This window comes from Rhipicephalus sanguineus, chromosome 6 (assembly GCF_013339695.2).
Source record: "Rhipicephalus sanguineus isolate Rsan-2018 chromosome 6, BIME_Rsan_1.4, whole genome shotgun sequence".
In the NCBI taxonomy this organism is placed as follows: Eukaryota; Metazoa; Arthropoda; class Arachnida; order Ixodida; family Ixodidae; genus Rhipicephalus; species Rhipicephalus sanguineus.
Genome location: NC_051181.1, coordinates 145,240,674 through 145,252,376, shown reverse-complemented (window position 1 = coordinate 145,252,376; position 11,703 = coordinate 145,240,674). Strand labels below are relative to the sequence as shown.

Below are 11,703 nucleotides of genomic sequence, written 5' to 3'. Positions count from 1 at the left end.
TTTTGTTACGAATCTCAAAGGCCATGCTAGCAAAATTTAAATATACGTCGAAGTCGCCATGTTTGAAAATATCAAGTTTATAATACATCAAGTGCCTCTAAACTAATTATATTCAGCGTTATATTTAAATTTTGTTTATATGTTAAGACTGATATAGCTGATATTTAAACAACAGCAGGGAAACAACGTCGAAACGCGAACGAAACCGCCGAGGGAGGTCTCTACTGGTTCGGTCGTACACAACATGGCGGCTCCTACAGATGCTGCGTCCAGTGATCTCTCCAAGCCCGTAGATGACAACTTATTGCAATCATTTTTCACAGAAGTAAGTTCTTACTTTATCGAGAACGCGCGCAGAGACAGAAACATTACGCCCAGTTGCCCGCTGGCGCGCGGCCCTTGCGTTAATGGTCACTTTCATTGGACACCGCGCACCCGCTATGGGCTCACGTTCCGTTTGCAAACCTTTCTTTTACGGCTGTCACATTTGCTGCGTAGGTGAAAGAAATCGAAAAGCGTGATTCTGTGCTGACTCCCAAACAACAAATCGACCGCCTGCTGAGACCTGGGTCGACCTATTTCAACCTAAACCCCTTTGAGGTAAGCCACTGTTCTTTAGGATTGAACTCCACTTGGTGCCGCGGTAGACATCTCATTCATACGATCTTCAGCTTGTATTTCGCTTGCACATTGATGAGACAGCAACAACACCACGTGGAGAAACAGCATAGGAATAAAAAAAAAACGAAAAAAAGAAGCAGCGCTGCAATAAAGAGCGCGCTTTTTGAATATGTAGGAGGGCGGTTCTCTTCGAGCTGCGGATGTAAACGTTGCCATCGTTGAGTGGAATCGATTGACACCTGAGCAATTGTGCAGCGTGAATGAAGACGTATATTTTTCAGGTGATGTATGGTGCTTGATGAAGGAACAATTGTGATGACAGCCTCATATTTTTTTGCTAGTTGCTACAGTATGTGCTTACCTGTGTGTGTATGGCATGTATAACCTTTAAAGATTGTTTGTTCTATTGTTGTTGTGCTGCCATAAATGCTAATATGCATTTGTAAACTACGTTTAGAAGCTATCGGCCTTATGCTGTATTATTTGCACAAACTCGCACACCTTATTCAAAGCAGTCACTGTTTTGTTCAAATGCTCACTGGTACGGAAATAAATTTAATATTACTGTTATTGTTGTTGATCACATCCCCTTCAAAGAAACCTGGATCCATGCCTGATGTGAGGCATATTAGTGCTTATGCAACCAACCCTAATTCTTTTTAAGTGTCCTCCTATTTTCTGCATGTGGATATCCCACTACTGTGCAGAAACGATTTTATTTTACATGTAAATTTTTGTGCTTAAGTACTTTCATTTTCTGTTTAAAGTGTTACAAGATGCTTCACGTACAGGGTAGTATACATATATGTGTATAATAAGTTCGCTGCACTCAGCAACTTTCATTGCCAAACAAATGGTGCAGATCGCTCACAGTGAAGCGCCGCCGTGTACATTTGAACGCACGCTACTTGCCACCTAACCACACTACCATGGCAATGTATAGTTGAGTAGCAACTTTTTTTAGCATGCTGAAGAACACAGGATGAAAGGCACAGGCACCCATCCTGCATTCTTGAGTGTAATAAAAGAGTTACTGTGGATTACGAATGTGTCAAAGCATACACTCATTCCAATTTTTTAGCTCAATCTTGCGGCTAATAAACCAGAATGTTTTACTCTTTCGCACCCGTTATGAGCTAGTTCGCATAATTTCGACCCCTGTCACCAGCTGTCATTGCAGTACACAGTGGTCTGTGTATTTGACGACAGGGCAGCTGACAACAAAACCGTGACAAGCGAACACTAGCAGCAAGTGTACGATAAGAACAGGCCAAATGTTATCGTTGTCATGGTTGTTCTTTCAGTGATTCTGCAAGTTTCCTCTGTCTCCAGCAGACGATGCCTCTAAGTGACCATTTATATAAGTGACTCGTGGTATACAATTACAAAAATGTGGTAGACGTATAATATAAGTGAGAATATCCTTTAATATAAATATGAATTTTCTTCGTTCTCTCTTGCAGGTTCTCCAGATCAGCCCTGAGGCACCTATAGAAGATGTCAAGAAGCAGTACAGAAGGGTAATGCGAAATTTACTGCTGTGTATCCCAGTCTGACACTAATTGTGTGTTCGTTGCTTTGCAGCTTTCCATATTGGTGCATCCAGACAAAAACCCTGATGACCGTGAACGGGCGCAGAAGGCTTTCGATGGTACATTGCTGTGGTTTCTATTTGATTGGCGTGGACATTTATGTTGACTATACACGTGATGCGAGGTGTTTGTGGACATAATGAAAACTTTAGGAATAGATTTGATGTTTTCTTTCCAAACTTTTAACATTGCTTCCATTAGCACTGTTTTAAATAGCGGCACTCATCACCAGGGCCCTCTTCTTTGCTGGAGCTCTCATGAAAACGGATTGCTTTATCAAAACATTTACTTCATTGTTGAGGCTTCTCCACTTTACCTACTTGTGTTGGTTTCAGATAACAGTTTACCTGCAAGCCCTCTGTCATGTGTATTGTATGCATGCCACAGTGGTTTCATGACCAATGCTCTCCTGTTGAGCCCGGAGCTATAGGTTTGATTCCAAGCTATGGCAGCCGCATTTCAACTGGGCAGAACATTCATGTAATCAAATTTTGGTGCTCATTGCTCCTTCCTCTATCACTGATGAGCAGTCATCAACATAGTCTGCACTATTCTGTGGCAAATGTAATCATCATGAGGCCACGTAGGTGAAAATCTTTGAGATGTTTGGAATGCTTTTCATTATTTTCCATGATATGGACCTTTAGATCAGAATTGAGAGCCCTCCATTATGGAATCTCTTGTAGCCAGAGTGTGGCTTCTGGAAAGCAGACCGCATAATTTAATGCAGCACGTGTTACCTTGTTTTGTCACGTGTTCGCTCTGCTCATGTGCTACCGTTCATTCTGCCTGCGGTGTTGCAGTCATCAACAAGGCGTACAAGAGTCTCGAGGATGAGCAGCAGAGGCAGCGAGCGTTAGAGGTGATTGAAGAGGCCAAGGGTCGCACAGACATGATGGTGGGTACTACAGGGATGCTGTGCTTGTGACACGAGTGCGGAGAACGTGCTTTTCTCTGCTGTTCACAGGTCGAGGAGAAACGCAAGAAGCAGCGCAAGGCAGGCAAGGGTGACAAAGTGGAGGAAGATGACCCCGAAAAGGTATGTTGAGTTGGCAATGAAGCAAAGTTTTTTTAAGATATATATATAAACATACATGCACACATCTTGTTTGCCTCTAAGTAGCCAAATTGCCATGTTAAGCTGCATTCTAGCCTACCTAGGGAAAGCATTTACTTTTGCTCTGATGGGATCCGTTCATAAATATCAAACCGTTTTCTTCTATCTCTTTCGTCATCTTTAGGACTACCTCTTGATATAATTTTAATAAGGGTGTGAAAATACGTGAAAATTTGAAAGCGAATAGAATAGGCCCAGCTATTTTATTCGTACCATTTTCATTTTTAAAAGTCATTGAGTATTGTTAGATGTTTGGTTCTTTGAGTATGCTATAAGGGATGACTACTTATTGGAGTCTTGATATAGATAAAATTATGGATGCAAGAACCAAAACAATTTTAATAATTCTGCTGAGGGACGGCTGTGGTTGTTGTGCGAAAGCGCCACAACAACCAAAGCGCCTTACCTAGTGAGCGCACAGGGCAGATAGCTTCTCCTCAATAATTGACAGCCATTGAGGAAGGATGCCTCGCTTTTACACAGCCTGCACTGTCGGAGTTTGTTCCTATATATTACATGGCCAGTTTCACCATGTTTGCATCACCTTAAAATGATGTGCAAGTCGAGTTTCACTCTTCTGGTAATACAACCCTGTATGTGTATCCACTAACATGCTATTCACTTGTTTCAATACTCTCATTTCCATGGTGCCCGAGCTAATTGAATCCAATTTCTCATCATTCACAAGCTCCAGTTGTCCATACATCTAATTGTGAACGGTACTGCATGCGGTCGACATATCCTTTTTCAGTGTCATTGTACATAGCCCACTTTTTTTCTTTCAATTAAACATACTCTACATGAACTATGTTTTGCTATTATCCATGTTATGCTATGCTATTCTATATTTGGTGATACCGTTTCTCTTATATTTGTGTTTGATTAGGAAGTCTTGGCAATAAAACACCCCTACATTTTAACAAAAATGTACCAGTCTTGAGGCCTAAAAGATATTTGAAGCTGCTTGCCACTTTTCCTGCTTGTTAGTCATGCTGAAGAAGATAAATCATGCTTACCTTTGAGGAAGAAGGTTCTAATGAAAGGATAAAGATAGCTACTTTACTAGCATTGCTTCTTTAGTTCTAGGTCTCCTTACACCGTAAATTTCTGCAGGCCGACCTCTTAGCATCACATCAGCAAACAAAAGCGCCACATTTTTTTCCCCCATTGTTGCATTATACTGTGCACCTTCTGAATGACGTGTTCAACCAGAATCATCTTTGCTCACGTCAAATTCTTGCTTTTCTTTTGCTACGCAGTACAACCATGCAGTCTACGTGCTGACAACAAAACTGTTCGCAGACATGGAACGCAAGCGGAGGCAGCAAGAAGACAGGGATCAGGAAGAGAGGCAAGTTGCTTACAGTTAATCCTGTAGTATCCCTTCACAATGACAGTCAGTCTTGGCACACAGAGGAACCATTCATGCATCGAATGTAGTGAAACATTCATATACACTTGAGAACAAATTGCTCTGGATGTAGTGAAATGTTTACAGTGTTTCGAGTACATTCCAGCCAGCATCAAACAAGGCTTCTGGGACTTTCGTAAAGTATGAAACACCACAGCTTTGAGGTGTGAAATGTTGGAAGTTACTAGAAGTTGTCTACATGCGTAAAAATGTTTGTGTGCGATGAATCGGTGCTTTTAAACTGGCGTGGACGAAAGGCAGTGGTTGGAACTAAAAGTAGGGTGTATTGTATTTCATTCAATGTGTATCTGCTACTGAGCAAGATGCTTTCTATTACTGAATGTTGCATGTTCTGCCTCGGCCTGTCAACGCTGCATTTTCTTTTCTAAACAATGTCTCCACCTTTTAGGAAAAGAAAGCGGGAAGCTGAGATTCGGGAACAAGAAAAGGCACAGCAAGAGAAGGAGTGGCAAAAAAATTACGAGGTATGGTTCCAGAGCGTTTAGTGCATTTTGACATTGTTGTTTGCTTCTCGTGAGCAGCCGATCATTGCGATGACGTACCGATCCTTGTGTGATAGAAGATTGCCATCCTGTAGGATGCTGTTTTTAGTTGACGTACGCAGGGGCGTAGCCAGGGGGGGGGGGGGCGCCCCCCCCCTGAAATTTTTCAATTTTGCTTGTGTATATATACACGCACGCATACAAATGCACGCACGAACATACATAAAACATGGTTGAACATCCCCCCGAAAAAATTTCTGGCTACGTTCCTGGACGTACTGTATTCTAATGTGGTACCGCACCGAAATTCAAGAAGTACAAAATTGGGGCAGGGGATAGCTCTTATCTAGAGTGGCACTTTCGTGGCGATGCACAGCAAACTGTTTCAATGTCAGTTTAACAAAAAGTGGGGCAATAAGTGCGAGAGATTGATCGTGCAAAAAAGATGCAGACTCAGTAGCTCCGTGTCAATGAGCGTGCTGAGCAGCTTTACTGCAACGTACCTCTTCATACGACCTAGCAACCCGTCGTACAACCATGCGAATGTTTACGTAAACAATGACCAAAGTCAGTTTTTACTTAAACACAACTGTGCACTGCTCGGTAAGGGCTCTGATATACTCCAGTGTAATGTCGAAGAGCGCGCGTGCGCGTCACAGCGACGTTGCGTCAGCAAAAAGCAGCCCTCTATAGTCCGGCGTCCGCTGACCGCTAACGGCTTCTGGCGTCGCTCGGCTCGGAATAGATCCTGCTGCATTTCGCGCCGGACATGCTGGACTCCCATGTACAGGAACCTGCTTCGCGGCCTGTTTCGTCAGTTCCCAACAGGTGGCGCGGCACGTTCTTCGCTTTGCTGCGCATGCGCTCCTCTAGATGCGATCGCACCGGTGCGTTCAAGCCGGCTCGACTGCAGCGGAGACCGATTTGCGCCTGGCGTAGCATCGCCAGCTCAGCGTGATGAAATGCGTCCTCGTGCGCGCTCGCGTCGAAGTATAACAGAGCCTTAACTGTTCTTACATTGTGCAACTTCAGGTGAACGAACTTATCCCAAGTGGCAGATCGGTTTGAGAGGAGTGATTACATATTGACATTGAAGGGGGGGGGGGGGGGCAGGTGGCAAGTTGTCCTTTCATCAATTTCTTGACATCTATGCATCACAATTACTACAATACACCTAAAACAGTACAATTAGTAATGTCCCCTATCCGTTCCTTCAATTCATTATCTTCTGGTTTTCATTAATATTAATATGTAGTTATTCTTGCAGATCATACATGCTAGGTGTACTTATTTCTTTACTTTTCTAAGAAAGCGCAATTTGAGATGCACACGATATATACACACACACACAAATGCAGCGTGTTTGTGAAAGCCTTTTGCTCCATCAAAGCCAAGGCTGTTTTATGAAGCCACCCTCTCTCGACTTTTGAGACAACCTAGTGTGAAATCCATTCCATTGAGGGCATCAGAGTGCGAGACAGCTTCTGTTTCTTGCAGATGTGTACTTCTCACCAAAATGCACCGTGTGCACTTTTGCATTGCTGTCATAAGCTTCTCTGCTCTGAAAAGTTCACACAACAGTGCAGACACATCAACTGAAGCAGCACAGCTTCGTCTGCTAGTGAGGCTGACATATGCAATGCAGTTGAGACAAGAAAGTGCAATTTATTCTTTTGCACTTATCAAATGGGCAGTCCCTCAAACCTTTAAATGCCAGTTAGCAGTTATACCAGCACAAGCCTGCTTCTCTGTCGCAGCCAAAATAGTACTCAGCTCAAAAGGCAGTGAAACCATTGTCGATTTTCTGAGAGCAGTCAGACTAGGTGTGCAACATTTGAGCAATGCTTGTGCATAAGCTCCTCTCTAATCGTCACGGTCATGCCCTTTTCATTTTGTTCTGCTGTATTTTAACCCTGATGATGAGTATAGCTATAAAAAACACCAGCTTAGGTTGATCCCTCAGCTTTTTTTTTTTTTTTTGCTTAGAATGTCTCAGCATTAGAGGTATCATGTTCTTGTCCTGCTGCTTAGAACACACTGATTAGAGTGACTATGCAGGCTTTTTTTTTTTTTGACAGTCTCCTATTGTCGCTGTTCTGTGTCCTTGCCTTTTGCTTGCTCAGTGAACTTGTACAGCTACTGAAGCAATTGAGCACACCTTTATCCAATCACTTCCTCAAAGAATTTTTAACACAATGCTACTAGACGATCCACTGATGCTGTTGCCACGGTAGGAAGCTCCTTTTCTTGCACGCACATGACATAATTTGTTGACATTGCAGGAGAGCCGCGAGAACCGTGTGTCAAGCTGGAAGAACTTTCAGACTGGCAAAAAGAGCAAGACCTACAAACCACCAAAGCACAGGGCCGAAACTCGCTGATGGCCCTGCATCGCAGGGATGTGTTTTTGTCAAGAAGAGCAAGTCTGGGGTGGGAGAGGGGTACGTGTCTGAGACATGTATTAAAACAGAAAACTGTCATCCGTGCAATCGCGTCAATCGTACATCATGGAGTACAGCTCCTGCCGTAGCCGAATGTAGTCCTCTTTTTCGGTGCTTGTCATGCGGGCCACCATTTCCTCCGTGACGTCTTGCAGAGGCACTGGCTTCCCTTCCACCATCACCTGGGTCTCCTCCTCTTCCTCCTCATCTTCTTCTTCGTCAGACTGCGCAACGTCTCGCACTGGCTCGGGCATAGCTGCAGCAAGAGGCCAAGGTTGCACAATGTTCACATGAAGCACTCTGGATTTTTAAAAATGAAACATTTAGCAACAGACAGCAATTATCAGAACCTCGTAAATAGCTTATGAAATTAAGCGGGTGAAAGAAAACCACTTCGTCAAATAAAAGCCTAGCTGCAATGAAGTGTGAAAATAAAAAGTTTTAAAGGGGCCCTGCAACACTTTTTGAGCACGATCAGAAAACGCTGCCGATTACGCGAGCCAAACATTATAGCGCAGCACGCAGCCTGAAATTTACACTTAATTCTCAAAGTCAGCTAAAAATCGCTTCCTCTTCTTTCTACAAACGATGCCATATGCCCAAATGGCCATGCCATATACCCCAATATTATTGGCTGATTTGAGCATCGTAGGCTGCGTACTAGTTACCAAGGCCGCCACTTCCCCGGGTGTGTGCTCGCGATCACACTGAAAGTAAGCCACGCAATCGAAAAAGATATTTTAAAAAGAGAGAGGAAAAAAAAAACCCCTTGGTCATGACGCGCGCATGAGGTAACTTCTTTCCCCCATGGCATCCCTCCCTACTTAGCTTCCGTCGGGGCGAGAGAAGACGGAAAGCAATTACAGCGTGCGACAAATCTCTGTCGCTCGTACTTGACAGATTCTAAAAATTTTTGCGGTGGTCGATTCGTGAAGCATTAAACTCCTTTAATGAAGCCATTCGATGGTTACTCCTTGGAGAAGTGTTGCAGGGCCCCTTTAAAGAGACCGACAACCAATTTTACGGTACCTGTTTTCTCTAGTGCAATGGAAGGCTTACTGGTCAGAGTGTGTAAACACGGAATGGTAATGTGGAAAATGGTGTGATGGATTTATAATCAGAATTTTACGATATGCAACGACTGTGAAGTCGTGCACACAACACGTGCTGAAAACAGTGGGCGGTGAGCGTGGCAGCGGTTCGTGTTTGTGCGCTGCAATTTGCTGCACATGCGTGCACTCCGTGCGAATGCAGTGCCGCTTCTCAGCGTCAACTCCATTTATCTCGTAAGCAGCACAGAATACAGTGGCGATGGATAATAATATACATACTCTAATTTTGAGTCCTCATTCAGGTACGCATGAAAGCATCAAACTACACGAAGCAAAGTGAACGACTCCATAATCCTGCTTCCAAGGCTCTTCGGATGGGCCGTGCGACATACTGGTTTTCAGTGACTTTTAAACGTTATTTAAAAATATAAATCCTACTCGGATTAGGAAAAGTATGCTTGAATCTGTCACTATAATTCATGATCTTTTCGTATACACCAGGATCTACTCACATGTTCTGGCCAGTTGTCAGTCCCTTTAACAAATAAAGTGCGCAACACAAGCAGTACTGCAATGCAAAAGAATCTGAACGCAGGCGTTTTACCTTGACCATCTTCCGAGTCACTCGAGTCCTTGGGGGGCTGTGCAACAGGCTGCTTTTCGTGTGCCAACAGAGTCTCCATGATGGCACTGTGAGGCCGCGATCCCGTTTCAGGGATGACTGGAGCCACTTCTTCAGGTACATTAGCTGGCTGCAAGATAAAGCGAAAGTAGTCTCAGCAACACAGACCAGATAAGTGAAGGTGCAACAGTGTATGCTATGTCGTGATCTTGTACGTGTTCCAAAATGGAACGGAGGTGGTCTGTTCTATCGAGCCACACGCAATTGGTCAATGTGAGCCGTGACAAACACAGCAGCACTGGCGCATTAACTTTTGCAGTATAAATAGTAGGTGGGCAGATGTGGTTGAAAGCAGTTAAGCTAGTAAACCAGCTGATGGGGCAAGGAAGTAAATGAAGAAAGACTACACTTGTAGTTCTTCATCTGTCAGTTGTGTGCACTGTAGGTGGCTGGCACTACTGCAACAGATCACTGTTTGAAATTTTTGTGCTCTGCAGAGTGCTGCACTTTAAAAATGCACTGTACAAGTTAACATGCACTAATCTATGCACTACAGAAGTGCCCCTGGTACTCCAAGAACATGGGGCACAAGGCCAAAAGTTTCAGCATTGCCGCTGCGGTGCTAGGGATGCAATACGAGCCCCTCTGCAAAGGCTAGTGTCTGTCGTGTCTTGTGTGCAGAGGCCCAGGAATTCTGGGAAGATGGTACAGAACCTATACGATTTGAAAATGTCTGACACTCTTTGGCCAAAAGTGGTCCTTGTGCCAAAAAAAAAACACAAAAAAAACCCTATTATGATCATCATCATACGCATTGAATATGAGCACATATATGTATGGTGTCTTGCGTTTGCTTCGTAACCTTGTTCTTCAGAAAAGCACACTAACTGGCCCATAGAAAAGTACCTATGCAATATACTTGTTCAACAGCAGGCATTCATCTAGGGGTTTCTAATGACCAGAGACGCTATCTTCTGTACCGTCTTGCGTGTCCATCGTTTTTTAAAAGCGCATGGCATAGAAAATACTTGCAACTGCGCGCCGTACTCGCAGCAGTTGCGAGCAAACTGGGCTTTTATCCACGAGCCCACGCAGAAAAGCGCACAGAGTGCGCAAGAAGCTCACCGCGACCGGCGTGTCGAGAACAGTGCTGTGGACCATCCACGCTGGCGCCTCGCGCTGTGGTGCCGAAGGAGCTGACGGAGTCGCCTCGCCCAGGTTGACGGTGATGCCGGCACCCTGCGCGGAACCCTGGTGCCGGGTGGCGTCGCCGCTCCAGGGACCATCCCTGGACCGGCCCTGCTGAATCTGCACCGTCGGACTGGCGCGTCCTCCGGCGCGGCGGCTCTGCTGCAACACCGCGCTCAAGTCCGTCGGCTCGGGCTCGAGCAAATGCGGCGCCAGCCGCACGTCGTCCAACTCGCGCAGAAGCGAGTACAGCGGCTGTATCTGATCGTTGAACCGGGCCAGCAGGAGGCGCGAGTCCTGCCGCGGTAGTGCCCCTTGGTCCTCTTCGACAGGCGCACAACAGTAGCTACAGCGGAACTGGCCGCTGGCCATGTCCAGCAGCCGGTCCGCTTCGAGGTCCGTGAAGCTCTTGGAGCAGCCAGTGCAGCGGAATGACGCGCGACTCGTCGAGTCGCGCTCCTCGGTCTCGATCTTGCGGCGCATGTGATCGAGCTTGTACTTGACCACGTTCACGAACACCTTGTAATTTATGTAGTAGTAGTTTTGCCGGGTCGCCTTGCCGTCGCTGCCCGTCTCCATCCGCAGTCGGACCTTGACGAAGCGGTCGCTCTTTAGCTGAGCGACGACGGCTCGCAGTTGCTTCTTCTCCAGCTTGAGGAGGTCGGCAAGGTCGTCCTCCTTGACGCAGGGGTTCCGAATGAGCATGTCGACGACGATTACGTGTTCCACGCTGTAGAAGCCTCGAATCGTAAGCCGCACGAGCTTCTTGAGCGAACTCGGCACCTCTGTGACAACTTCGCCACCTCCTTCCATGGTGATCCGAGGCGCGCGCTGTCTTTGGTTATCGACGGAGTACTTTGGTGCGGGTATATTTGCACAATCGCGCGGCACGAAGTGTCAGCGGAGCGCGAGTTGTCAGTTTAAAACAAAACTGACGCACACCTGTAGGACGTACCGTCCATCTTCCACACTTCCGCGCCGAGCGTTAAGTTAATTCAGCGTAACGTTCTATACCGTAGTGTAGCAGGGCCGTTAATTGTCAAAATTGTTAATGTATATAAATAATTTAATGTAAACGAAGGTTCAATAAAATTTTGACATAAAAGTTAGATAATATAAAATGTGTTACATGCGTTATAACGCTGCATTTATTTAT

The 11,703-nt window shown here is 45.3% G+C and overlaps 2 protein-coding genes across 2 annotated transcripts; one reads left to right on the top strand and one right to left on the bottom strand.

The window, feature by feature from the left end:
• Nucleotides 1–204: 204 nt before the first annotated feature.
• Nucleotides 205–7,718, top strand: LOC119396661 (dnaJ homolog subfamily C member 8). The gene is made up of 9 exons (XM_037663953.2): nt 205–325; nt 499–600; nt 2,085–2,141; nt 2,206–2,272; nt 3,017–3,111; nt 3,181–3,252; nt 4,590–4,681; nt 5,151–5,226; nt 7,527–7,718. The coding sequence occupies exons 1-9, from the start codon at nt 245–247 to the stop codon at nt 7,623–7,625; spliced, it is 741 nt and encodes a 246-aa protein (XP_037519881.1). The 5' UTR covers nt 205–244; the 3' UTR covers nt 7,626–7,718.
• Nucleotides 7,715–11,538, bottom strand: LOC119396660 (general transcription factor IIE subunit 1). The gene is made up of 3 exons (XM_037663952.2): nt 10,485–11,538; nt 9,342–9,489; nt 7,715–7,941 (listed from the first exon to the last, which is right to left on the bottom strand). The coding sequence occupies exons 1-3, from the start codon at nt 11,358–11,360 to the stop codon at nt 7,739–7,741; spliced, it is 1,227 nt and encodes a 408-aa protein (XP_037519880.1). The 5' UTR covers nt 11,361–11,538; the 3' UTR covers nt 7,715–7,738.
• Nucleotides 11,539–11,703: the final 165 nt, after the last annotated feature.